The sequence below is a fragment of the Lutra lutra genome, chromosome 2 (assembly GCF_902655055.1).
Source record: "Lutra lutra chromosome 2, mLutLut1.2, whole genome shotgun sequence".
Classification (NCBI taxonomy): domain Eukaryota; kingdom Metazoa; phylum Chordata; class Mammalia; order Carnivora; family Mustelidae; genus Lutra; species Lutra lutra.
This window is the reverse complement of record NC_062279.1, coordinates 172,664,374-172,691,550: the sequence shown is the minus strand read 5'-3', so window position 1 is coordinate 172,691,550 and position 27,177 is coordinate 172,664,374. Positions and strand designations below refer to the sequence as shown.

The window sequence follows — 27,177 nt, the reverse complement described above, 5'->3', positions numbered from 1 at the left end:
GCTTGGCCCTTTGTTTGGAGTGTACCCGTGCCCTAAGCCTTGGAAATATTTTGGATTGAAAATGAGATTTTCAGGAAGCATTTCATCACAAGTGGGTATTATTCCCTTTGAATTGCATCCAAAGCTATAGTTTCTATCCTTTTATTAACTTTCTACCACAGATCCTTTTTCTAATTCTATGTTATCCTCCCTACTTTAACTTGCAGAATGAATCCTGTTTGATTTCAATAAACTATAGGATCAAAGATGAAGCTTTGAAGAAGCAATATGAAGGTGTCTGTCTTTAAATCAGTAGCACCGGACTTTCTTCTGGATCGACTGTCCATAATTCAGCCTATATGTACACTGTCAAACCACTTACAATTTTACTTTGATTTAAATCACGTGACCATGACAGGCAAAACTTACAAAAATGTTTTGGGTTGAAAAGAACTTTGAGCCTGCTTTATCAAGCCCAATTACCCTATAGATAAGTTCCTATTACACTGTAGGAATCAAATCACTTGCCATTTTAAAAGGTGTTTACGAGGGTGTATTTTTTCCTGTTGTCTCTTGCTGCGTATCAAACTACCCACTATCAAACTATACTGGATTAAAACAACTTACTATTTCTAGAGAGATGGAGTGACTTTTCCCAAGGCATGTGAAGCACTTCCCTTATAAAAGTGTTGGATACTGATAGTTGATATGATTCCTGCTATTACATACAAAGTATGTCACACCTTCTAGCCTACAGTCTTCTCTGGTGTTAGATATTGGCTGTGACAGAGTTTGGGTTATGTCAAGCCAGAGATCCAATTTTAAATGATCCTGAGTAATTAAAGAATCCCACTGTGTACAAATGTTAAAACTGAAATAGCTAAATATTTAGGTTCAGGGAGAAGCCCTTCTTCCCCTAACTGGAGGTTTCTTCTGGAGCATAAGCCTTCTGGACTCCTTTTACCTGCTTCCTATCCTTCAGTCAAATAAGGGGTGGCTAATTTGACTGAAAATGTGGGAAAAATAAACCAGGCAAGCTCAACCCACCTGCTGACTCCTTTCGCCAGGAAATGACCTGTCCACACAGAGTGTGGGTCACTCTCTCCTCTCCAGGCACAATGTTTTATGGGGCAGACCCCCTGCAGGCCAGAGTGTGGGTAGAAGAATGTCTAATCCTGGTGTTCAGTACTAGGCAACTACCTTTTTCAGTAAAAATGGTGGTATTTTTACCTATTTGCAGACTCTGGTTTTTCTCAGGTTGGAATCTGGAAGGTTCTAGAAGAGTACTACATACGGCATCACTGCCAATCCTCAAAATTCACTGTGATTGTCACAACTGTTAACACTCTTGGGCACTTGTTATGCACCAGACCACTAGTTCAGTCAGTCACTTTTCATGCATTTTCTCATTTAACCTAATTATGACAAAGACAGGCCACAGAAACTACACAATACAATTGGAGTTCCGGTAGCTTTCAAAGTTGGCTACCCTTAATGCCTACCCCGCCCCACCCCCATATGTACCTGCCTCTCCTCATATGAAGAGATAGGGTCTATTTCCCCCACCTCTGAATCTAGGCTAGCCTGTGACTTGCATAGACAGGACACAGTGAAAATGACATCCTGGGACTTCCAGGGCCTTAAGAGGACTGCTAGCCGCCACGTCCTTTCTCTAGGGTTGCTAATCCCCTAAAAGGAATTCTAGGCTAGACTCCTGAATGAGGAGAAAAGCTGGAGAGCAGGCCCCGATGGAGAAGCCCTGAGCAGCCAAACATACGCGTGAAGCCTTCTTGGATCTTCCAGCCCAGTTCCACCCAGGCCTAGAAGAATGTGGTGAGTGAGTGACTCCGGCCAAAGGCTCAGCCGAATAGAGCTACTCGACTTCTGCAGGCCAAGCCCTGCCTGGATTCCCAGACAGGCACAGAACTGTGAGAAATGATGAATCATTGTTGTTTTAAGGCACCAAGTTTTGGGGTGGGCTGATATATAGCAAGAGACAACAGAATCAAATAAAATACAAGCTTGCCACTCACCCTTTAAAACAGCAAACGGTATCCTTCCAACAGTGTGACAAGAATCTTGAAAAAGAGTCCTGGAAAATTTACTAAACTTTAAAGTCACAATCTATTTGTAGAGCGTATGACATACTCCAAGCCCAGCTTTCTTTTAAATGTCATCCTAAATGAGCCACCTTTAAGGGACAAGCAACGGTGTCTCCTCAAGACATGGGCTCCACTCTCTGTTCAAAGGGATAAAAGCTCTTTACTGAATAATAGTGACAATCTCTTTCTATACCCTGCAGAGATCTCATCATCGCTTTGCCTCCTATTTGATTACCAGGTGCGGGAGGACAGTGTTTACACCCCAGCTCTATGTGCTCCTCTGGGGAGCCCTCCCAACCTGCACTCTGAGCTCCATGCTGGCTTAGTCCTCCTCAGTGTCTCTCTAATGCCCTGCTCATATCTTTAGCCCGGCGCTCATCACAGAGATCATTGATGTAAACTGCACGAGAACAGAGACAGACCACTGTTGCTGTATGCAAAGCACCCAGATAGCCCTCCTGAGGGAGGAGGGGCTTCAGGAATATCTCCTGGTTGACCCACCCAGTCAAGGTGCCTGCTTCCCCCAGAATAGATACTGTTTCTCTTGGTGCTGAGTGTCCATTAGCACTTGCTTTCATTCTCTCCGTGGCATGAGGGCAGGAAGTCTGGAAGTTCTCTGACTGACTTGCTGCAAGAGTCCACGCGCCCTTCTGGGTCTGCCCGGGGCGTGCACCCGCATGAGGTGTGGACCACAGGGACGGGGGAACGTTCTGCTGCCCTGAACTGTGCTGGCTGCCATGTGGTTTCAGCAGATGGGTGTGTCTGTAGAAACTGGCCAGCGACGCAGTGCACAGCCAGGATAACTGGCTATGGCTTCTGCAGTTTTCTGCTCTCTAGGTGACAGCTTTGGCAAGGTGACCTAAATGCCCAGTGGCGACCCTTTCACTCACTGGATCCTTACAACGATTTAGTGGACTGCTGGGTTCCCTGAAGTACCTGGAGTGGTTTCTGTTTTAGTCGGGAGTTCTAACTCCATAGACTGCATTCCTCGAGGGCAGGAAATGCCTTTTTAGCTTTCCACACCCATACCTGCGCAGTGCGTGGATCACAGCAGAAACGAATAATGAAGATAATAACGGTAATCACTGCAGCACTGATTTCATGTTTGCTCCGTGTCCAGCACTGTTCTAAGTGCTTTACATGAACTTATTTATTCACTAACCGGGCAAGGCAGGCACTGCTGCTGTCCTCTTCTATAGATTGGAAAACTGAGAACAAAGGAATTAAGCAACCTGTGAAGGAATCACAGCATTAAATGGTGGATGAAGGAGGCAAACTGAGGCAGGCTGACATGGCTCTCCAGTCCGTACTTGTAACTAACATTCTCCCCTGCTTGAATAACATTTGCTCAGGGACTTGAAGACGCCACCACTACAATCTTAGGATACATTATAAATGTTTTGTGTGCATTTATCGTAAAATAGCAGTTCAGTATGTTCTCCTGTAAGGCTCTTAACTCTCAAAGATGTTTCTGGGGGCATCAAACAGCTGTGTGTAGATACACACACACACACACACACACACACACACACACACGAATAGGATTTTGCTGTGTTAACTGTATTTTTTCTGATTACTCACAAAAACAGTGGAAAAAAAAGACAGGGAGCCTTTGAAATAATTAGTACTGTTGGGAAGGTAAGAAGAACCAGGGTAAGGAATATTCACAGCTTTCATGTGAACTTCTTGGTGCACATCCTTCTGCCTCTTGCCTGGGGAGCACAAGCTAAAGTAAAAAGTAAATTAACCACTGGTTGCAGCAATGTAGGGGAAATCCTTCTCTCTTGACTGTGGCTTGTGCCAAAATGGAGAATAAGCTTTCCAACTAAGATGCCAAAGATATGGAGAAGAGAGAAGAGCATCCAGCATACAAAAATATGCAGAGTACAAGGTCTATGTGGAATTGGACAAAGCATCTGATCCTTAACATTTGGGGACAGATGTGCATGGCTCTCACAATGCACAGTGCACCCTGTCAAATGCACTGCATAAATCTGAGTGGGCAGGGAATGAGCAAAAGTAGGTGTTGGGGAGTATCTTTTCCTCCAAGGTCTCCCAACACACAGAGGGGGATCCATGAGCCCAGTAGCCCCGGATGGGGCCATTCCTCACTCCTCAGGCGAGAAGTATCTCAATCGGATGCATGCATTTGGAAGGAAAATCTGAACACCAATAGCCCAGTGCCTTCGTTCTCTCTTATAAGTGAATCTGTCATTCTTCTCTGCTCCTCCATGTCTTAAATTATAAAAGGGTCAACTCTGTCCACCGGGTGAGGGGAAGGGGCAGGATTATGCCCTGTCCATTGCTGACAGTGACTGGGGAGGAAGAGGGTAAGTTTATGCCATTCTGAGGTTCAGCACTGGAAAAATCGTACTTGCCTTAAGTTAAAAGCCATATTCCCCCCCAAGAGGTCCACAGTTCTTATCTGTACTTCCAAAATCCCCACAGTGTGAAAAACCAAAAATTTTCCCCAATTCTTCCGGCAGCAAAACCTTAAGTGACCTGAATCACCAGTAGCAAAACCCGACCTTAACAGACACGACACCACTTGGAGTCCTGATTTCTCCACTCAGAGCCTGGTGTTGAGTGTAGTAGCCAGTAGCTGGCTACACGTGTCTATTTTAATTTAAGTTTGTTACTCTACTAAAAATTCAGATTCTTAGTCATACCAGCCACATTTCAAAAGCTCAAGAGCTGTATTTAGCTAGTGCTACCATACAGGGCAGTGCAGATAAAACCCTTCCAGTACTGCAGAAAGCAGAACACGGATGCAGAGTGGAGTCATTTCTTCATAGACACACGTATTTGATGATGGGGTATTACCCCAGACCCTACGAAATCAACAGCAGATGCACCATTTTCTTCTAAAATCTAAAACCAACCTGGAATTCCACAATCCTCTCTGGTCTAAAAGATAAAGGATTCTGGGCCTGCACCAGTTTTTAGCAGTAATAAAGGCAGTATTTTGGCCTTCTTTCTACTTTAGAGTTTACCTGTTATGGAATTGATGGTTGTGGCCCCCCCCAGATTCATATGCTGAAGCCCCACCACCAAAAGTACTGGTATTGTGGGGTGAGACCTTCGGGAGGTGATTAGGTATGGCTGAGGTCAAGAGGGTGGGGCCCCCATGATGGGATTACTATCCTTGTAAAAGGAGGAAGAGGCACAACACTTTCTCAGCACTGTGGGAGGATATGACCTTCCTCCCTGGGACCATGGAGGAAGAGGCTGGAGAAACAAAGCTGTAAGCCGAAGTACACCGGGGACTGCCAGGAGCCACCTAAAGCCAGGAAAAGACAAGGAAGGACCCCTTCTGAGGGCCTTCAGCGGGAGCAGGACCCTGCTGACCCTTGCTTTTGGACTTTTGCCTCCAGAATCACAAGACTACAAATTTCCATTCTTTAAAATCCAGTTTGTGGTAAATGTTGGGGCAACTTTAGGAAATGAAGTCAGATTTTGGCACCAAGAAGGGGTGCTGCCGTAACAAAGGGCTCAGAAAGGAAAGCGGAGAGTTGTGGAGAAAGCTTGCTTCTTCTCAGAGGATATAGAAATCGTGAGCACAGTATGGCCATTGTGGTGACACCTAAGATGACGAGGAATGTGTTACCGCACAATAGACCAAAGGGGAGGGTTGTAAAGTAGTAAGTGATGTAGCTGAACTGTGCTCTAGGGTTTGTGGAAGGTAGCACTTGTAAGCCATGACACTGGTTGAAAGGATGGCTTGCTTCCTCCTGAGCACTTATGGTATATTTTGGAGGGGGATGGAGGAAAGGAATGGAGAAAGGAGTTAAGCAAAAAGGAACCAAAACATAAAGATCTGGAAAATTCTCAACTTAGTCCTATTACAAAAAATGGCAAAGCGTGTCCTGAAAAGAACAGCAAGGGTGTGGTCGAACAACCATTTCATAAGGATATTAATATGGGTGTAAACCATGGACCACCCCTGTGTAAACGTCAGCTGGAAAGTCAGCTGGAACGGAGGAAGACGGAGACAGGCTCAAAGGAAGGCAGGCTGCCAGACTTCTTAGATCCTAGAGCCCTTCAGCTGTGCCTGTGTGTGATTCTTCAAGACAAAGGAAGAATGCCCCCAAAGGAGGTTCCGAGAAGATCAGGGCCACCTCCTTGGTTTAAAGGTGAGGGAAGGCATCCCCTAGGTTTCAACAGGGCAGAAGGCATGGATCCAAAGCCTTGGGGACAGGGTCTCCTAGACTCTTGGTGGGCAACTCCTCCCCCACAGTTATAGAAGTGGAACTGCCATCCCAGGGGGAGTGGAAAGCAGAGCTTCAAACCCAAGAGGATTATTCCAAGAGAGCCTTAAGACCTAATGGTATTTGCCTTGCTGAGTTTTGAACTTACTTGGGACCCTTCATCTTTCGTTTTTTTGCTTTTTTTTTTTTTTTTTTTTCTTTTAAGGCTTTATTTATTTGACACAGAGAGTGAGAGAGCACCAGTAGTGGAAGAGGGCGAAGCAGGGAGCCCAAGATGAGACTTGATCCCAAGACCCTGGGATCATGACCTGAGCTGAAAGAAGACCCTTGACCGACTGAGCCATTCCATTTCTTTGGAATGAGAACGCTAACCCTCTGCCTGCCCCACCATTCCGTTTTGGATGCACAGAACTCTTCTAGTTTTGCAGGTTCAGATCAGGAAAGGAATTCTGCCTTAGGATAAATCCTACCTGGAGTTTCACCCATATTTAATTTATATTGTATTTAGTTGAGACTTTGGGCTGTAGACTTTAGAGTTGATGCTGGAACAGGTCAAGAATTTTGGAATTGTTGGGATGGAATGATCATAATCCGCATGCAATCAAGACTTGAATTTGTTGGGTGTGGGCAGGGACAGAATGTTATGGACTTAACGGTTTCTGCCCCTCATAGGGGCACTCATAGGTTGAAGTCCTAACAGCTAATATGATGGTAGTTAGAGGTGGGACCCCTGGAAGGTAATTAGATTTAGATGAGGTTTAGAGGAGGTCTTTAGGCTGGGGCCTCCATTATGGGCTTAGCATCCTTTTTAAAGAAAAAGCAGAAAGACGAGAGCTTGTGTTCTCTGCCATGTGAGGACGCTGTGACAGGGTGGCCCTCTGAAAACCAGAAAGAGGTCCCTTACAAGGAACCAAACCTGCCAGCACCCTGACCTTGGACTTTCCAGCCTCCAGAACTGTGAGAAGTACATGTCTGTTGCTGAAGCCACTTGGTCTATGGTATTTTGTTGCAGCAGCCTCAGCTAAGACTTACCTTGTTCTAAACTGGTTAAGAAATGAGACAAAGTGATTACTTATTAGGCCCCTGTGAATTTCAACATAGGGAGAGATTCTGCTGGCTCCTTTTCTCTGTATATTCATGCACAATTCAGGCCAGTCATAGTGGAAGATTTTATATGTGTTTTAGAATCATTGTTCCAAGGACGTCTAAGCACCATTCTGGCAGAGACACAATGGCTAAGTGACTACGAGAATTCCAAGGCTTAATACAGATGCCACAGATGGAATTTCTATGTTGGGTGGAAGGTGGGACTGGTTGAAATCCAAGGTCTATCTAGTCAGAGAATCTGGCACAATGCTATACCCTCCTCCATAAGGGATCTTCTCCAGGGTCTTTAATATGGTGGGGACTGGTCAGATGCAGACATACTTATGGATAGGAACAAGTCCATTAGAGTCCAAAACATTCTGAACTTTCCTTGAATGCCCTTAATACCACCTTTTGGTGCAGGTGAAGTGGGTTAGGGCGGCCAGCCATGTTCCTTCCTGCTATTCAGCTCTGGCTGTCAGGATTCAGGAATAAGGAGAGCACTAGCTACTAGATCCAGCTGACGGGGATATGATACTTCCCAGAAATGTGGCGTGAACCTAGTCTGGGCCAGAGTATCAAGAGAGGTTTTGGGTCCCCTGAAGGCTCCACCTCGTTTCATTCTGCCATAGGGGTGCAGGCAGGTGGCTTAACCTGGCCCAGACTCAGTTTCCTTATCTGTAACACAGAACAACACCCGGCCCAGCATCCTCACAGGACTGGACAGTGGAAATCAAAATTAAAATACTGAACGAGCAAACATATGGGAAAGTAACTTTTCCATGTGAAAGACATAGGTTACCTTTACTACTGATGTGTAAAGTCCACACAAGCCTTTCAAAGTAAGACCTATTAATAATCTAAGGGAGACCCTTGCTGGATTCTTAAACATATTGCTCTGAGTTCAACACAAAGCAGCTTTTCTTTAGAGCCTCAATTGATTTCCACTTGTAAAAAAATAAAAAAAAAAGCATGAGATAATGTTCTTTGTCTTAATTGGACAGTGGAGAGGCCCTTGAGTATTGGCCAAGAATCTAATATTGGATTAAACCAAAACACAACCATTTGCTTCCTGAACTGCATCCATAAAAATTTTGTGGTGGAGTGCTGCCTGATAGAGCATTTACCAAGATTGCAAGGTTTCATGCACAAGTCCACCAAGAAACAAAAACAAACAAACAAACAACAATAAAACCCCCACAAAACAAAACAAAACAAAAAAACCAAACCCGACTCTGTCTTTTCTATTCAATATACCCTCCTCATCTTTCCTATTCAATATACCCTCCTCATCTTTCCAAATCGGATAAAATTTGAGATGATGCCCCCTATTACAACCCTTTGGATAGAAGTCACACTTCTGGTCCTTTCAGATCCATGTGTGAACTCTCCAGCTCAAACAGCAACTAGGAGATATGAACGGCTCATGGCTCCCTCCTCCTGTTTGCTTTCCAAAGAGTAATAGATGGTAAAACTTTTAAGAAACTAGACTAGAAACTAGAAAACTAAGAAACTAGAAACTAGAAGAATCATATGTACAAACTTAAGAAAAATGACACTAATCTTAAATATGAATTTAATATTAAGCTGACTTAACATAAACTCATGATCACTGGTTTTTATTCAAAGGAAATACAAATTTAAAGGAAAAACTACTGATCATATTAACAAAATTTTCACAGTACTTTAGAAGCAACATGTTTAAAGAAAAACAGTCATTTAGCTGGTTCTACATCAGCTGACTTAAACACGTCTCACGAGATTTCTTTTAAGCTTAGAAGAATTGAAAATTTTAAGACTAAACGTTTTCTAACACAATTCTCTCAACCACTTAAAAATGTTTAAGCAACATTAAAAATAACAAAACACTGAACACTTAAGTTGCATATTTCCCCAAACTTTTAAATAGGTTGCATATCTCCATGGTTTTCTTTATTCAGGTTTCAGTTAAAATTCTGGAAGACATATCTGAGATTTTAAAAGGATTTTAAAAGATTGCACAGTAGTTTCTTAAATGTCTCCTTAAAGTATTAAATTCTGTGAAAGTGAGTTGTAAACGTTATAGGTCATGCCCCTATCTCGAAAGTATACATTCCTTCTATTACTAATCATTGTGAGTTACCTCTTTCTTTCCTCAATCCTCTTGACATAACGTAAACTTTACCTGAGATTTCTTTTTCTTTTTTTACAATTATTTTAGAAAGTTATTTTTGTCAGTCTTCTCTAAATAAGCAACTGGTCTTGGGGTTTCAAACTACGTTATCCAATGATTGTTAACTTTTCCTTTTATTTTTTTGTCAGACTTAAGGTTTGTTAGAGCCCATAAAAAATGTCTACAGACTTATCTTATGGCCGAACATTTACTTTTTCTAGAAAAGGGCAATTCCTGCAGTTTTATCCAGCTAAAGTCAAATGCATCCTGCTTTCCCTTACTAGTAAAGAAAGTTAACATTCAGGTCCTAGAACTCAAAGGCAGTATTGAGGAAAAAAAAAAAAAAAAAAAAAAAAAGAAAAGAAAGAAGAAATAAAAGAAACGAATAGACTCATCCAGCGCCCAGCCGCTGTGATTTGTGAATGCAATAGATCAACAAGTTTGCGTTTTACGCCTCCCAGGTGCCCAGCCTTGAGCAGGAACACGACTGAGTAGGCCAGGCTCTGGACCTGGAGATCAAGCCCGGTGTCCAAATGTGGAGATGAGCTCATCCCGAGCGCTCATCCCAAATGCCAGCGCCCGACAGAGCGGGCGCCCATCCATCCCGGGGCGGCACCGCGTGTTTCCTCTCAACCCCCTCGGGCCTTCGGTTTGCAAAGGATTCCTCTGCCTCCAAACCAAAAGGCACCACCGCACTCGCCACCGGCGAGTCTCAGGAACCCCAGGCTCCCTTCGCCTGGGCGGGCACTAGTAGCAAAGGATCGAACCCTCATTCAGGAGCCTGCAGCCGAGCCAGGTGCGAGGGGTAACTACTATCTGCGTTTGCGGGAACCCCGGAGAAACCCTCTAAACGGAAGGGTGGCGGTAGTGGCAGGATGGAGCTTCGAGAAGCATCTGCTACCGCCTCGGACGTTCCTTACTCGACCCGAAGTTGTAACCCGGGCGGGAGAGCACGAGACCGGGTGTCCTAGTGGACGTCAGCGGGCAGAGGGACTGAGCAAGGGGAGAATACAAGCGATTCAAATGAAATTCCCACGCGCTCAGGGCAGCCACGGCTTCAGCCGGGGGAAGGGAGAGCGGGGCACGCACCGCGCACCCGGCTGTGCTGCGGGCACACTCGGGCTCCCGGCGCGCGGACGGGCAGGACTGACGGACAAATCCGAGCGACGGACTTACCTTCGGGGTTGGCGCTGATGAAGACCCGGACGCTTCGGCCGGCGGGCACGAGGTGAGAAGGCAGGGCGGTGAGGTTACCAGAGAAAGCCGCCCGCCGGAGCGCAGAGTCCCGAGGACAGGGCAGTCTGGCGCCCGCACCTGCCGGCCACATCGCCCTCTGGGAGGAAGAGCCGCTGCCGCCTCCTGGTTCTTGTTTCCTGCCCGCGGCTCCGCGGAACAGCTAGGTCGATCCCCGCAGGCGGCGCGGCTCACAGCAGCCCCGAGCCCGAGGCGCCTCCGGCGAGCTCCGTGGCGAACACTACCGGCCGGCGGGGAGCGGCCATACGGACCCTCCGGCCGCTGACGCCGCCGCCTCCCGGCCCACCGGGCGTCCGCCTTCGCCCGCCGCGGGGGCTCAGCACAGCAGCCCGTGGGAGGTCAGCGTGGCGGCAGCTACGCGCGCGGCGCCCCTTTGCGCCGGGAAGGGCCCACGCCGGCCGCCCAGCCCGCGGCCATCTCCCCGCCTGCGCCTGCCGCGGGGAGAGGGGTCGCCGAGGCGGCGGGGGCCGGGTGCAAGAGAGCCGACCAAACTTTATCTGTGAAAGGCGTCCCGACTTTATGGGAACCTACTCCCGCAGCGCGCAGGGCTCACCCGCGGCTTAAAGGGCGGAGGGGCGCGGGGGCCTCTGGCTGCCCATGGGCTTCCGGGCTTCTCCGAGGACGATCTCGGGCGCTCAACTAGCCCGCGATCCCTCCGACGCCTCCAACTCTCCTAAAGGTCAAACAAGACCTGAGCATTTTCGGGAATGCACGCCTACCGGCGTCGGCGCCTCTCTGCCTACGTGCGGGTAATCCCGGCCTCAAAGTTAGACGCAGGCACTGAGCCCGGCCCCCGAGGGTCCGAGGCATCAAAACTCGGGACCGTCCTGAGCGTCCTGGAGGGAGCGTCGCCGTCGCCCGGCCTGTGGCGGCGCAGGTGGCTGAGTGCTGCCGCCCAGCTAGATCACGCTCAGCCGAGCGGGGGTTTTTATAGCGAAGCTGCGCTGCTCACGTGTTCCTCGCCGCGCTGTCGCGGAACCTTTCCAAGAGCGGAGCTCCGCGGGAAGCCTGCCCGAGGTCTCTAGGCTCCAGAGGGGTCATTCCTGCCCCCGCCCTGGAGCATTCCCGGGCCACTCCGCCAGCCCCGCAGCTCCAGCAGCCCCGCGCCGCCCGGTGCGCGCCGCCCCGGCAGGCCTTTGGGGGCTCCGGGGAGCGCCGCTCCGCTCAAGGTCCCGCAAAGCGCAGGTGGCCACGGGTTGAGGCGGGATGCGAGAGATCAGAGTTGGCCTTTGGCGGCTTTTCCAAGTCCGTTCAAAGAGTGAGTCGGCTCCACCTGGCGCTCATCCGAAGGGGCCAGAGCGGACTCCGGGACTGTGTTATCTGGAGTTGGGGTGGGAGAGCTAAGGGTCTGGTCTACCGCCGGGGTGACGCGAGACGCGGAGGGACCCAGCTATAAAATTACCATCTCTGTTCCACACTCGCTGCACCTGCTGAAATACTGCAAAGTCCAAGACAGGAAGGAAGACCTCGCAGGATAAAAGTGTGACTGTACTGTGGACTGGGGGAAGGGAGGAGGTGTGTTTGGATCCTTAATTGGGGTTTGGTCCCCAAACCTCTGGTTCTGAGCTTTGGGGCAGGAACTCCTGTCTTCGAGAGAGGAAGAACAGCTTCTCCTAATCTTTGACATTGGAAAGGGAGTGGCTGGGCACAGGATGAAGGCAGCTCAGTTCCAAGTTTTCTCTTCCCACCTGGGGCTTCTGTTGGAGGCAGCTCCTGACCTCCTCCTGGCCTGCATTTCTCTTAGGTCCTGCTGGTGGCAGTGAAGTCGCACGCACTGCTGTTTAATTTCTGACCCTACCCCATTCCCAGCACATGCTTTCTGGGATAACCTTTTGGAAGAATTGGGTCTCTGGGTTTTAAAAGCTGCCTCTCTGCTACTGAGAACCAGGGGGCAGTCAACAGTTCTTACTCTGTCATAATTTGATGCAACCAATAAAGCAGCCTTGAACATACCCAGGCACTTGTTCAACTGATTCCATTTAGCAAATTCTCTCCTTCCCCTTTCCAGCCTTATTACTCCCAGGTGGGAACATTCTCCAGCCGGAAGGAGATCTCTGAAAGATTTCCTGATGTCCCAGGAAGTAGGGACTGAGTGTGTTCTGGAACAGTTATGAATATACAGTATCTGTTCCAGTATCTGCCTTTATAAATACACAGTATTTATTACTGGGTAGAAAGCCAGGACCACTTTATGTCTAATCTCAATGTTTTTAGGAAACTGATAAGAAGTTGCCAGATTGTCAGGGACCTGCTTCCTTCAGTTCTCTCCCCTCCCCCCCGCCCCCGCTTGTTTGGTGGTTTCTTTTTTAAAAATCAGATTCGGTGTTTGTGTCTCCTGACCTTTGCTTCACATCTCCAAGTGTTGCACTTTCTTAGGATGACTTTGGGATTTTTGGCAGCCTCTATAACCTAATTAACTGTTCTAGACAGGCCGAAGTTTAGCATCTGCCAGTGTCACTGCAGACCAAGGATGCAGAGGAGAGAGAATTTCACATTTTCTGTTGGGCGGTGTTTTAAAGGGCTCCCTGCACAGCGAACTTTGCACAGGTAGAGCCAAATGCTGTCTTTGGTTGTCAGGGAGGTTTCTACCTAAAGGCACCTGATCAGCCCCTCCCTTCTCCACACATCCGTGGGGGCGCACACGCACACACACATGCACACACACACACACACATACACATACATCCTTCTCTTACCTTCTTCGGGGCGTTCTGTCTCTTGCTAACATCTGATATTCTAAAACCAGAGATTCATTCATTAGCATGAAAGTGGCATAAGGGAAGTGTCAACCATGGCACTAACTCTTTATTAGGAATTAACTAGATTTATTTCCCACCCTGAGGCACTATTGGCTCAACCAGTGCGGGGGGCGGGGGGGGGGGGCTGGGGGGGGAAGGAAAGAAACCGGAAGGAGAAAGAGAGGAGCTGGCTTGAATGTGGAAACTGGGCCCAGACTTAAAGCTTGGAGACTCTTCTGTTTTTATATATTTGTTTAAAACACTTTACATTTTCTCCTCTTCATCAAATATTGAACATGTTATTACTACTCCCATTTTACACAGGAGAAAACCAAGACTCAAAAAAGAGAAAGTGTTTGTTCAAGGTTATATAACTAATTAATGCTGGATTGGGGATCCAGGTACCGTGGCTCTTATCTCCACACTCTTGGCAACAAACCTCTTCTGTTTTCTTAATTTTGCCTGGGTCTGGCCCTGGCTGCTGTCTTTACTGACCCAGAAAATAGATCTTCAGGTCCCTGTTCACAGGTGTGGAAGGCTGCTTTCCATATGGGGGAGAAGGTCTGTGTCTACAACATCGCACAGGACTAAAGTCTTCCAACTTACAGGATGTTGACAGGATGACAAAGACTTCCAAATTCCTGTTTTCTCTGGGTTCTGTTGTTTCCTAATAAGACCACAGGTAAACCCATGTCATCCTCACAGTTAGCTGGACAGTTTAAAGTATCTGGAAATTGAAAGATAAAAGTACATGAAAATAGGCTTGGGACCAAGCTTGTGATCAAGTGCAGATATTTCCCTCTCCCATCCTCCCACTCATTCCAGTGAGCAGGATGGAGAACTACAGAAGGGCATCTGATCTTTATGAAATGATGGTCCTGATGCTGATAAAAAACAGGGCTATTCAAAGGTGCAATCACTGCTAGGTTCTTCATACTCACAGAGCCAGGATGAACGGTGTGGTTCTTGGAATCCAGCTCCCCTGGAGATATGATAATGCCCCCTCGCAACGTAGTTTTATGAAACAGGAGGAAGGAAACTTAGTCTAATATATTGATAGACTGAGTGCCCGTAAGCTAGGCACTGTGTTAGGTTCTTTCAATGCTACAATATCTGGGGCCAGGGCCCAACACCTCTAATATCTCCACTGCTGTCGCTTGCATATCTTTTATGATGTGCGTATATCACCTTTTGTGATGTACATGCAGATTGTCCTGTCCAAAGTGCATGTTATGCAAATATACCTCACCTACTCCCCTCCCCTGCGATGGTGGTGGTTTTTCACTCATGTGCATGGCTGTGTCACTTGGCTATTTTATCCTGCTTAGATGACAGGGCTGGTGATCATAGAGCACACAACCAGAACCCTTGTGACTGACTCTGACCCAGCAGAAGGAACAGCCATCACTCACCCTGTATTTACCTATATGTGTACTCGGTTTTCTATACATCAAATATTCCGGATTCTTCTGGACCAGTGTTCTATATTTGTCCATGTGGATAGAAGTGGAGACAGAGTCCCAGGGTTATAAAAATGACCAAGTTATCACACCACACTATTCTAACTATCTCAGGAAATCTAGCCAAGGAAGCCAACGATGTGTTTTCATGTTTCCCAGACTTGAAAAGGAATATCAAATTTAATATTACATCAGGGTTCAAGGTGGCTCTTGGATTCGGATGATCAGTGTTTGAATCTGTTTTGCTAATGTGGGGAATGGATGATATAGGTCCATTCAAACGAGGACTCTGCTTTCCAAGTTTCCAGCTCAGGATAGAAGCTGGACCATCAGGAACCCACTTACTTGTTTACAAAATGGAAATTTTGGGTGTATGTGAGAATTTGTCAGCATAACAATTTGCCAACAGAGACTGTTGACTCTGAGGTGTCTGTGGCATGATGGAATTCACAGCAGCTTGCTTTTAAATAAAGTTACACCTTTCTGCAATTGCTATCTGATGTTTTCATGACTCAGAAATTCTAACTTTACATCCACCCCCTTCCAAATCTGTTTAAGGTATTTTTTGATCAGTCTGCTTCTTACAACTTTCTAAACACTCACATTGTTTTGCAAGCACTATTCATACCACACAAAGTAGAAGAAAGTAAGGTAGCTTGCTTAATAAAATATTGTAGATTAATTCATACTTCTAAGTCAGAGGTTTTATTTTCATTTTATGATTGTCAAATATTTTCCTCCTCATGACATTAATCTTAAGTATAGTACCTTATAGATCTTCTCTTTTGTTCCTTCATCTGATACTTGTTTGGAGAATTTTAGAAAGCTCTTTCATACATTTTAACTCATTTTGATTCTAACCCTGAGAGGCAGGTTCTGCATTAACTACAGTTCCCCTGCCCACACCTTTTTTTTTTTTTTTAATACGAGAAAGCAGAGCAAGAGATTTTAGTGGATTTTAGTGGCATGTCCAAGTTCATTCAGTTGGTGGATGGCAGAACCAGTATTAAAACTAAATCTCTGAACACCAGACCATGGATTTAATTATAGTGTATCTCATGGCTACCAAAGTATAACAAGATCCCAACCCAGGATCGATTTGGCCAAACTGATGGATATCACTTGTACCTCTCTACAAAATTTACACTGGGTGTTAGGAAAGCCAGATATTATAGGGGATAAACACTCTTTGGATTACAATGTTAGTTACATTGCCTATTTACATTGGTTTCTATATTTTTTGTTGAGTAAAAGCTAAGTTCCATATCCTTTAATTTCATTAACAGCCCGGTTTTGTAGATGAGTAACAAGAGACTCAGAGTTTAAATAATTTGTCCAAATCCAGATACGTAGTAAATGGCAGAGCTAGAATGTGAACCAGATCTCTCTCCCTGTTACATTAGATGGGGTCTTTCTAGCACGCAACACTAAAGCCACATGAATAAGCCAAGAAGAATATGCTCTTCATAGCATTTCATACTGATGTGACCCAAATATCTTAAATTATTGTCTAGGTCAATCCTCTCATTATTTAAATGCTCATACTTGAATAATATTAAGCTTGAATGTGTGCTGATTTTTCTTTTATTCACAAAAAACTTTAATGGGTAAGGTGTTGTTGTTCCCCACCCCCCGGATATTTTCCTTGTAAAAATTGAAAATAATAATTCTAACATAGTCTCTCTAAATATAATTTTACAGATTCTATTTTCTAAAAAAAATACTATGGTTTGCCTTTCCCCCTTTCCTCTCCATTCTTGCAGTTCTGTTTTATATTTGTTATTTAATAGAATTTACTTCACAAAATAATGGCCCCATTACAGTCCTTTAGCCTGAGTTAGTTACAGAGTTGCCCCAGGCATCTTCTTAGGTCACGGATCGATACATGATATAAATGATCCTATTGTCTAAATTTAGAAAACAATAGACAGAAGTGGACAGGTTATTTACACTTAGTTCAGGGTAAAGAATAGAAAGCTACTTAAGATTGCTTTGAGGTTTTGAGAAACATTTACAAATCAAGTGATGCAAACACAGGTATTAAATTCTGAACTGTCACTTCTTGGAAAGTATGGGAAGATCATTCAGCTATGATTTGGAGCATTTGGAGCAAATTTAAAATTTAGGGGACTTGTTTTTTTCTTCCTCTCAAATATAGTGTAGAAATATGTCTCTTATATTTACCTTTTTGTTTATAGTTATAAGATATATTTTTATTGTAAAAATATAACTGTATATAACATTTCCAAAAGACACTAAATACAGATCTAATTCTACATTAGACAAATTTTCTTAAGATTTTATTTATTTATTTAGAGAGCTCACCCAAGTGCACACACACACGTGCATGGGGGAGGGGCAAAGGGAGAGGGGGAGGGGGAATCTCAGGCAGACACCCTGCTGAGTGCCAGAGCCCAAGGTGGGTCTCAATCTCACCACCCTGAGATCATGACTTGAGCTGAAACCAAGAGTTGGATGCTTAATTGACTGAACTGCGCAGGCATCCCTATATTAGACAAAATTTCTTAGTGGTAAATAATTGAAACCAATAAGAAATTTCTTTAAAGAATATAGAATTTTTTTTTAAGATTTTATTTATTTATTTGACAGAGATCACAAGTAGGCAGAGAGGCAGGCAGAGAGAGGGGGAAGCAGGCTCCAGAGAGCCTGATGCGGGGCTCGATCCCAGGCCCCTGAGATCATGACCCAAGCCAAAGGCAGAGACTTTAACCCGCTGAGCCACCTAGCCACCCCTAGAATTTTATTTTTATTTATTTAGAATATAGGATCTTACACAGAATGCAAGGGTAGAAATGGAATTGAATCTCAGGGCAAACTGGAACTTAGAATTGGAAATGCCCTTAGGAAAAAGGACATTATTATTTTTCCACATTTCACCTCTGGTTCTCTCTCAACATCATGAATATCCCCTCCCCACCCTCCCCTACGCTGCACACATATCTTTGGTATCTAATACTCATGTTGGGATATGATCAACCCACATCTCAGGCTTTAGGTCATGGGAGGACTGTCCAACTCTTTTTTGAAAAATCTTTTTAGGTGTTAGTGGACAGCAAAGTAATTGTGTTCATTTTGAGTTTGTATTTGACTATAGATCTCCCCCCTCTTTTAAGAAGTTACCATACCTCAACACAAATACTAATGTCAAATTGTGGAAGATTGTCTAAGAAGTATCAGAAAATTATCTCAATTCCTTTTGGTTCCACTATCAAAAAAGAATTCTGATGTACTTTGCGTGAGTGAGGACAGCGTAGGTGTTCCCCTAAACTGACTGTTCCTTAGACTTCTATAATTCTCTTTTCATTAAAAAGTGATTTTTGAAAACATTTTACTAAAGTATGATTGACATGTAAAATGCTGTATATATTTGATGTGTACAACTCAGTGTATTTGGGGATAAGTATATAAGTATATACCATTAAACTATCACCATCGTCAAGAGCATAGATCTATCCGTCACCTCCCAAGTTTTCAGCCTGCCCCCTCTATGGTGATGATGATGATTTTGTGGTAAAAACAACTTAAGATCTACGCTGACAGCAAATGTTAAGCATATAATACAGTATTGCTAGTTGTGGGCACTATGTCATATAGTAGATCTCCAAAACTTATCTTGCATAATTGAAATTTTGTACCCTCCATTTCCCCCTTCTCCTAGCCCCTGGTAAACCCACCATTGTACTCTCTCTTTGTATCTACTCTATGTGTGTATGTATGTATGTACTCTCTCCTATGTACTTTCTATGAGTTTGACTATTTTAGATTCCATATAGAAGTGAGATCATGCTTCATTTGTCTTTCTGTGTCTGGCTTATTTAACTCAGCACAATGTCTTCCAGGTCCATCCTTGTTGTTGCAAATGGTAAGATTTCATTCTTTCTTTCTTTCTTTTTTTTTTTTTAAGACTGAATATAATATTCCGGTATGTGTAAATATAGCATTTTCTTCATTTACCCATTAATGAACATTTAGGTTGTTTCCATATCTTGCCTATTGTGAATAGTGCTGTAATAAACATGGGATCCTGATTTTAATTCCTTGCATATATACCCAAAAAGAGGATTGCTGGATCATTTAATTGCACTATTATTAACTTTTTGAGAAACTTCCATATCGTTTTCCATAAAAGCTGTACCAATATCCATTCCCACCAACAGTGTACAAGTATTCTTTTTCTCTACATCCTTGCCAACACTTGTTATCTTTTGTTTTTAAATAACAACTTTTCTAATAGGTGTCAGGGGATATCTCCTTATAGTTTTGATTTGTGTTTCCCTGATGATTAGTGGTATTGAGCCTCTTTTCATATACCTGTTGGCCATCTGTATGTCTTCTTTGGAGAAATATCTATTCAGTTCCTTTGCCCATATTTTAATTGGATTATTTATTTATTTATTTATCTGCTTTTAAGTTGTATGAGTTCTTTTTATATTTTGATTATTAAGCCCTTATTAGATAGACACCTTACAAATGTTTTCTCCTATTCTGTAGGTTTATTGGTGGTTTCCTTTGCTTTACAGAAGCTCTTTAGTTTGTAACCTCACTCAGTTATTTTTTGCTTTTGTTGTCTATGTTTTGGAATCATATCCAAAAAAACTCATTGCCAAGACTAATAGAAAAAAGAACCCTAAAATTGATATAGAACCACAAAAGACCCCAAGTGGCCAATGTGTTCTTGAGCAAGAAGAACAAAGTTGGAAGTATCATACTTCCTGATTTCAAATAATGTTGCAAAGCTAAGGTAATCTAAACAGTATGGTACTGGCATAAAAACCAACCAATAGAACAGAATAGAGAACCCAGAAAGAAATACATGCATATATGGTCAACCAATTTTCAACAAGGGTGCCAAGGAGACAAAAAAGGGAAAAGATGCTCTTCAATAAATGTTAAAAAAACAACAACAACAACCTAGATATCCATGTGCAAAAATGAAATTTGTTCTTTATCTTATGCCATACACAGAAACCAACTCAAAATGGATTAATGATTTAAATATAAGACTTAATACCATAAAACTTGTAGAGGAAAATGTAGGGGAAAAAGTGACTTTTAAACACTACTTGCTAGGTTCTGAGGTACTCAGACAAGTAAAACTAAATAGGAAGTGGAAGTCAAAATAGAATTTTGATGCTTTCTCATCATAATTGGGTTAATAAGATTGTAACAGTTATATTTACTGACCATAATCCAATATATAGCTAAAGAATGGTTTGAAATCAAGCGTTTGCTTTATATATGATTTAGATAGAAAAATAAGAAATCACCCATATGTTGGACACAGGGTTCTTGGATGAGAAAAACCCAAGCAACTGGTACTGATAGGCTTATACATACAAGCAATTTACTGGAAAGTTATTGCATAGTAACAGTATTGTGGGAGGGCTAGAGAACCAGGCTTGGAAAATGGGAGCAGATCCATACCTATGGTGCCCCGGGAACAAACACCTAGAAGAACATTTTCACCCCTGCTACCACAGTACCATTTGCCAGATACAACAATGGCTCCATTGCCATTGGGTACTAGACATTGCCATCACTATTGCCCTGGACAATTCTTTACACCAACTTCTGGGGCCAGGAACACAGGAAGAGATACTTTCTATCCTGCATCTAGACTTAGGCTGTAGAATTCTCTAAACACTAGAAAGAGGTTTAGGGGTTAGAATGTCAAACACTCACCCGCCTCAAACCAGCAAATGGATAGCAGACTTTCTCCGCTCTTCCATGGCCCGGAAAATTTGGATGCTATGGATAAGATGCTATGGATAATGCTTTTTGCATTCCTAATAAGAAAATTAGAATCGTCATGCTCCACCTCTCATAGGCTCACCTCTGGCAAAGCTTACCCCTCCTGGGCCATAACGGAAAATCAGAAAGGGATCTAAAGAGAATTCTCCAAGCAGCCAGACAATATGTTACAATGTTAACACCTTGACACTCACTTGACTCATGGGAGATCCGCAGAGGCTCTCTGTCAGGGTCTCTTCACACTTACTATATACAACTTTCAAACAAGTCGCATTTTCCTGGTTGGCAAAACCACAGCCGATTAGAGACAGTGTCTTACAAGAGAAAGGGCTGCTGTCTGGAAATAAGAAATGACTGCTCCCAGCAAAGAAATCAGAAAACCTATGATAGCAGAGATGAGAGGTTTCATACACACATGAACACACACACACACACACACACACACACACACACCCCACTCAGGGACCTAGGGACCACTTCATTTCAGAAGAGTAGAACTCTATATATCTCAAAATGGGTCGGAAATGAATAAATCCTAAAGTTGAGGCAGAATTACTTCAGGATATTGCAAGTACTTAGGGGTAATTTTCAGGAGCAGGCGACCCAGAGAATTTAGATAGACAATCAGCACTTGTGGTGTCCAGTAGTAAACATCCAGGAGGTGGAGAGAAACAGCAAAGGAAGTAGGTAGAGATTCAGTTAGAATCCTTCCTCCAAGAAGAGCATTGCAGGCATCTTTTACTTACGTGCCTGACGTATGGTATTATTATTATTATTACTACTCACAACAACAATAATCTGATTTTATGGGAATTATAGATAATGCTTAATTCTAAATCAGCATCCCTAGGAAAAATTATTATGATTCCCATTTTCCAGACTGAAACTGAGGCAAGGTGACATCAAGTTCTTGCCTAAATCACACGGGTGGGATATGAAGAGACCTGAATTTTAATGCAGACAGTCTGACTTCAGAATCTGAATTTCAAACACTGATACATTTTATTTCTAGATGCTAGGTAGCATACCATACAGGCAAAAGAGAACTAGCTCAAGACAAGGAAACTAATGTTGTAACATTCCTCTTTCAGGAAAGGGAAGAGAAGGGAAGGGAAACAACGTTAAATGAATGTTTACTCTATATTGCATTCATTACTTTCATTATCTCATATGGCCTTCCATATGCCCTATGATTATTATTCATCTTACAAATGAGAAATCTGAGTCTTAGAAAGGTTAAGTAATGCATCCATCTTCACAGAACTTCTAAGTGATGAAGCTGGGATTCAGTTCCCATGCTGGGCTCTGTGCTCTTCCTGCTAAAGGGTGACATTGACTCTGAAGAGTGCAAATGCCAGTTGCAAGAAGGAGCTTTTAAACTTGTCCATTCCTAAATTCACCCATTTTGTTTCTTTGTTCATATACGCATCATTTGTTAATTCCTTCTTTGCTCTGAGGACAATCCTGTTCTCAGAAAATCCAATCTAACATGGGACTCTAAAAAGATGGTGCCTGTGTGGGGTAAGACCCTAATGGATGGACCATCAATCAGTTTAGAGGGTTCTTGAATACAAACAAACCTTTTAAGACAAGTACACACTTGAAAAGACACTGGTTGACACTCTAGGAAAAAGGATTGCAGGGAAAAGGAGTGTCATAATACAAGAACAGGAATCTGAAAAGGGTTTGATGAACTCTACCGAAAAAGGCAGCAGGCTATAAGATTTGGAGACAAATTGAAAAATGTGGGTTCCAGCACTGGCTCCAACACTTATGAGTTGTGGCTGTAAGCTAGTAAATTTCTGATTCTCCACATCTTCTGTGAACTGGACATAAGATCCCTACTTTGCAGTGGTGAATGATAAGCAGGTTAAAGGATGTAGCACATTGCCTAGGACTCAGCGAAGATAATTATTGTTAGAAGAAAAGCAACTTGACTCACAATTCTTGATTCAAAAGATCATGACACCAAAATTGCCAGATTTCTAAAACGTGGCACTTTGTTATTTCTTGTGTATATCCACAGGGTATAGTAAACAACAAAATCAAAGAAACCAATCAATTAACAGAACTTCATTTGAGGAATTTTGGCCCTTTGCATCTTGTTTTTGTGTGGATGGGGCCAAGGGTTGCAGGGCCACGGGTAGGAGCTGAGGACATTGGGTTTTACTCCATGAGCGGTCTAGCTGAGATGAGAAAATCTAGGTGAGGAATGAACTGGAGCCATTTGAAAAACATAAGTGAAGCACATTGATTCCTGGGCCTCTGGCAACGCAGAAAAGATCACAGAATGTCAAAGGCAATCTTGCAAATTGAAAATGGAAAAAAAAAAAAAACCATATTGTTCCTGATATTGGGGTCCAAGATAAAAAATAGAGACAGGAATGAGACTCACCATCAGATTCATACTCAGTACCTAGTAAATATTGTCAAGTTTGGAGCTGAGAGGTTCTAGAAACCTGAGGTCATGGAGTCTAGGTACTGTTGAAGCTCTCTGGGCACAGGAGAGATCTGGGACAGGCAGCGCTAATGACTTACGGTTGTGGCACTTGCTAGTTCCTCTCAAGGCTTTTGCTAAGAACCCCCTAATTGATCTTCCTATCTTCATTCTCAATTCTTCTGTATGGCTTTTCACAAAGATTCTGTTCCTAACTTCTATTTCTTGTCTTCTCTCTGCTTGTCCTGTACAGATTGACTCTAAGTCAAGGGAGAAAACTCAATATTGTATTTTTTTCATACCGAATGGCTTCACATCCATCCTTCTAAGACTTAGCCTCTCTGGGTCATTCTTTCAAAAGTCTTTCCTGATTTTGCTAACTATATGGAATCTATCTCAGGGCTCCTGGGTGGCTCAGTCAGTTAAGTGTCTGACTCTTGGTTTTGGCTCAGGTCATGATCTCATGGGTCATGAGATAAAACCACATGGCAGGCTCTGTGCTCAGAGGGGAGTCTGCTTGGGATTCTCTGTCTCTGGCCCTCTGCCCACTCCTCTGCTCTCTTTCCCTCTCAAATAAATAAATAAATAAAATCTTTAAAAAAATAAATGAAACATGTCTCTATTTTTTTCTTCTAATATGTGCATTAAAGGCGAGGTTATATTGCTATAACACCCAATGTCAGAATTGCAGGGATTTTTTTCTTCAGTATCATATTAGAGATTCTAGACAGGGCAATTAAGCAAGAAAAGGAAGCAAAAGTCATGAAATTGGAAAAGAAGAGACAAAACTATCTTTATTTGAGGACAACATGATCTTCTAGGTAGTCAATCCCAAGGAATCCCCTGAAAAAATATTAGAATTAATAAACAAATTAATCAGGTTTGCAGAATACGAGCTCAATATACAAAAATCAGTTGCATTTCTATACACTAGCAATGAACAATATAAAAAAGAAATTAAAGAAATAATTTCATTCACAATGGTATCCAAAGATTAAAACTTATTAAAAATAAACTTAGCAGGGGCCCTGGGTGACTCAGTCAGTTAAGTATCCAACTCTTGATTTCAGCTCAGGTCATGATCATAGGGTGCTGAGATAGAACCCTGCCTTTGGGCTCTACATTGAGTGTGGAGGCTCCTTGAGATTCCCTCCCCTCATTTGTGGCTTTGCTCTCTCAACATAAATAAATAAATAAATAAATAAATAAATAAACAAACATAACAACAAAGTGCAAGACCCATATACTGAAAACTATAAAGCATTATTGAAAAATTCAAAGATCTAAATAAATGAAAAGACACCCTATAGTCACAGATTAGAAGACTCGATATTGTTAAGATGGCAATATTTTCCAAATTGATCAGCAGACTTAATGCAATCCCCATTTAAATTCCAGCTGGGTTCCTCCCCACTCCCTACCCCCGCCATTTTTTCAGAGATTGACAAATTGTACCTAAAATTCATGGAAATGTAAAAGTCTAGACTACCCAAGTCAATTTTGAAACAAGATGATAAGGTTGAAGGACTTATACTACCAGATTTCAAAACCGAGTACAAAGCTATAGTAACAAATACAGTGTGGTACTGGCATAGGATAGACACATGTAGACCAAATTTGGAAGAGTAGAATTAAGAGATCAGAAGTAAACCCTTATGTTCATGGCCAGTTGCTTTTTAACAAAGGTGCCAAGATAATTCACTGGGAGAAATAAGATTCTTTTCAAGAAATGCTATAAGACAACTGGACATAAACATATAAAATAGTGAATTTGGACATTAGGAGAAGGGAAAAATGAAGGGGGAGAAATCGGAATGGGATATGAACCATGAGAGACTATGGACTCCAGAAAACAAATGGAGAGTTTTAGAAGGGAGAGGGTGGGAGATGGATGAACCTGGTGGTGGGTTTTAAGGAGGGCATGGATTACATGGAGCACTGGGTTTTATATGTAAACAGTGAATCATTGGAACACTACATCAAAAACTACTGTATGGTGGTTACTATCATAACACAATAAAATTTTATTTTTTAAAAAATAGTGAATTTGGACCACTAACTCACACTTAAGATAGATCATAGATAGAAATGTAAAAGCTAATACCATCAAACTCTTACAAGAAGTCATAGGAGTAAATCTCTGGGACCTTGGCTTAGGCAGTGGTTCCATGGATACAATGCAAAAAGCACAAACAAAGAAAAAAATTGGACTTTATGAAAATTAAGAATCTTTGTCTTGCAGACACATTATTAGGAAAGTAAAAAGACAACCAACAAAATGAAAACCCTGCAAATTATGTATCTAGTAAGGGATTTGTATATAAATTATATAATGAACTCTTCAAACTCAATAAGAAGACATATATACCAATTATAAAATGATCAAAGAATTTAGTAGGTTTTTTCTAAAAAAATCTAGAAATGATGAGTAAGTACATGAAAGGATGCACAGCATTGTTACTCATTAGGAAAATGCAAATCAAAACCACAAAAGATACCACTGCACACCCACTTGAATTGACTCTAATAAAAATGCCAGACAGTAACAGTTGTTGTGAAGACATAAAAACTTCCATGCATGGCTGATGTGAATGTAAGATGGTGGATTTCCTTTGTAAAATTGTTCTGCTAGTTCCTTAAATTGGTCAACACCATTATGATATGATTTAGGAATTCCACTCCTAGAGAAATTCCAGAAGGAAAAAAGAATAGATATCTACACATAACTGTCTGTAACAGCATTATTCATAAATCCCCAAAAAATCACCCAAAGTGGAGAAAAATCCCCCCAAATCCCAAAAAGTGGAGAAAACCCAAATGTCCACCATGTGATGTGTGGACAAACAAAATGGAGAATGTACATAGAATGTATTCAGCAATAACAGGGAACACATTATTGAGATACTGCAACCCGGATGGACCTCCAAAACTTTACATATAGGGAAAGTAAGCAGTAACAAATGATTGCATGTTGTATACGTCGACTTACATTAAACAGCCAGAACAGGTGAATTTATAGAGATAGAAGCAGATTAGTGACTGCCAAGGGCTGGGAAGATGAAGGGCAAATGGCAAGTGACTCCTGACGGGCTCAAGATTTCTCATTGATGAAAACTTCTAAATGATGTTGTTCAGATACAAATGTTCTAAAATCAGATTCTGGTGATGGTTACACAGTTTTATAAATGTCCTAAAAAACACTAAACTGTACATTTTAAATGGGAGAATTTTGTGTTATGTAAATGATCTCTTCATAAAGCTGTTAAAAAAATCATAGTAATTGAGTACAGTGAAAACTTATTCCCTCATTCATGCTACACACTTACTGAGGGTAGGGAGAGGGGCTCTGCTCAGAGCAGATAGTCTAAGACCTTGGCTCATGGCCAATCTACAATGCCATACACTTCTATGATCACTAAAATAAGACAAAGGAATGTACAGAACTGCCTATTGACCCTTAACATTTTCTCCTGGAAGTTATACGTATCAGTTCCATTCATGTTTCATTGACCAAAGAAGTCTCATGGTCACATTGAGCTGAAGAGAAGGTAAGTAATTTCAGCTCAATCATATATCTGGGCAAAGAGAAGAGCTGGGATGTCTATGGAGGGTGAACCCCATGTAAGTCCTCTTTCCTAGGTTTGAATTCCTGAGAACAGTGGCTCCGCATTTCCTCACTGCGATAGGAAACCAAGTCTCCTTCAATTCTTTTCTTCTTTTTGAATAAGATGGGAACATTTACATGAGAAAGATGAAAAAGAAAACACACATGCCTGCTTATTTAGAATAGTGCTTTCTTTCCAGCAAATGTTTCATAATCCTGTGCTGGTTGAAATAAATGAACATGGGATGGGTAAGCAACGGGGCAGAGTCATGAATGATGAAGAGCCCCGTGGAGGAATTAAGGATGAGTACAGCAGGAGTTCAGAAGAGAGGAGATCAAGGTGAGTGGAGGTGACGGAACAGTCATCGCTGTTCGCAGCCCGCAT

General features: G+C 42.7%; 1 protein-coding gene across 1 annotated transcript in view; it reads right to left on the bottom strand.

Annotated features, from left to right (window-relative positions):
- NWD2 (NACHT and WD repeat domain containing 2) overlaps nt 1-12,022 on the bottom strand; it is a 182,051-nt gene extending 170,029 nt beyond the window's left edge. Inside the window, exon 1 of the mRNA XM_047719087.1 lies at nt 10,704-12,022. Within this exon, the coding sequence (XP_047575043.1) occupies nt 10,704-10,854 (151 nt within the window). The 5' untranslated portion in view covers nt 10,855-12,022. The remainder of the gene's footprint in view (nt 1-10,703) is intronic.
- Nucleotides 12,023-27,177: the final 15,155 nt, after the last annotated feature.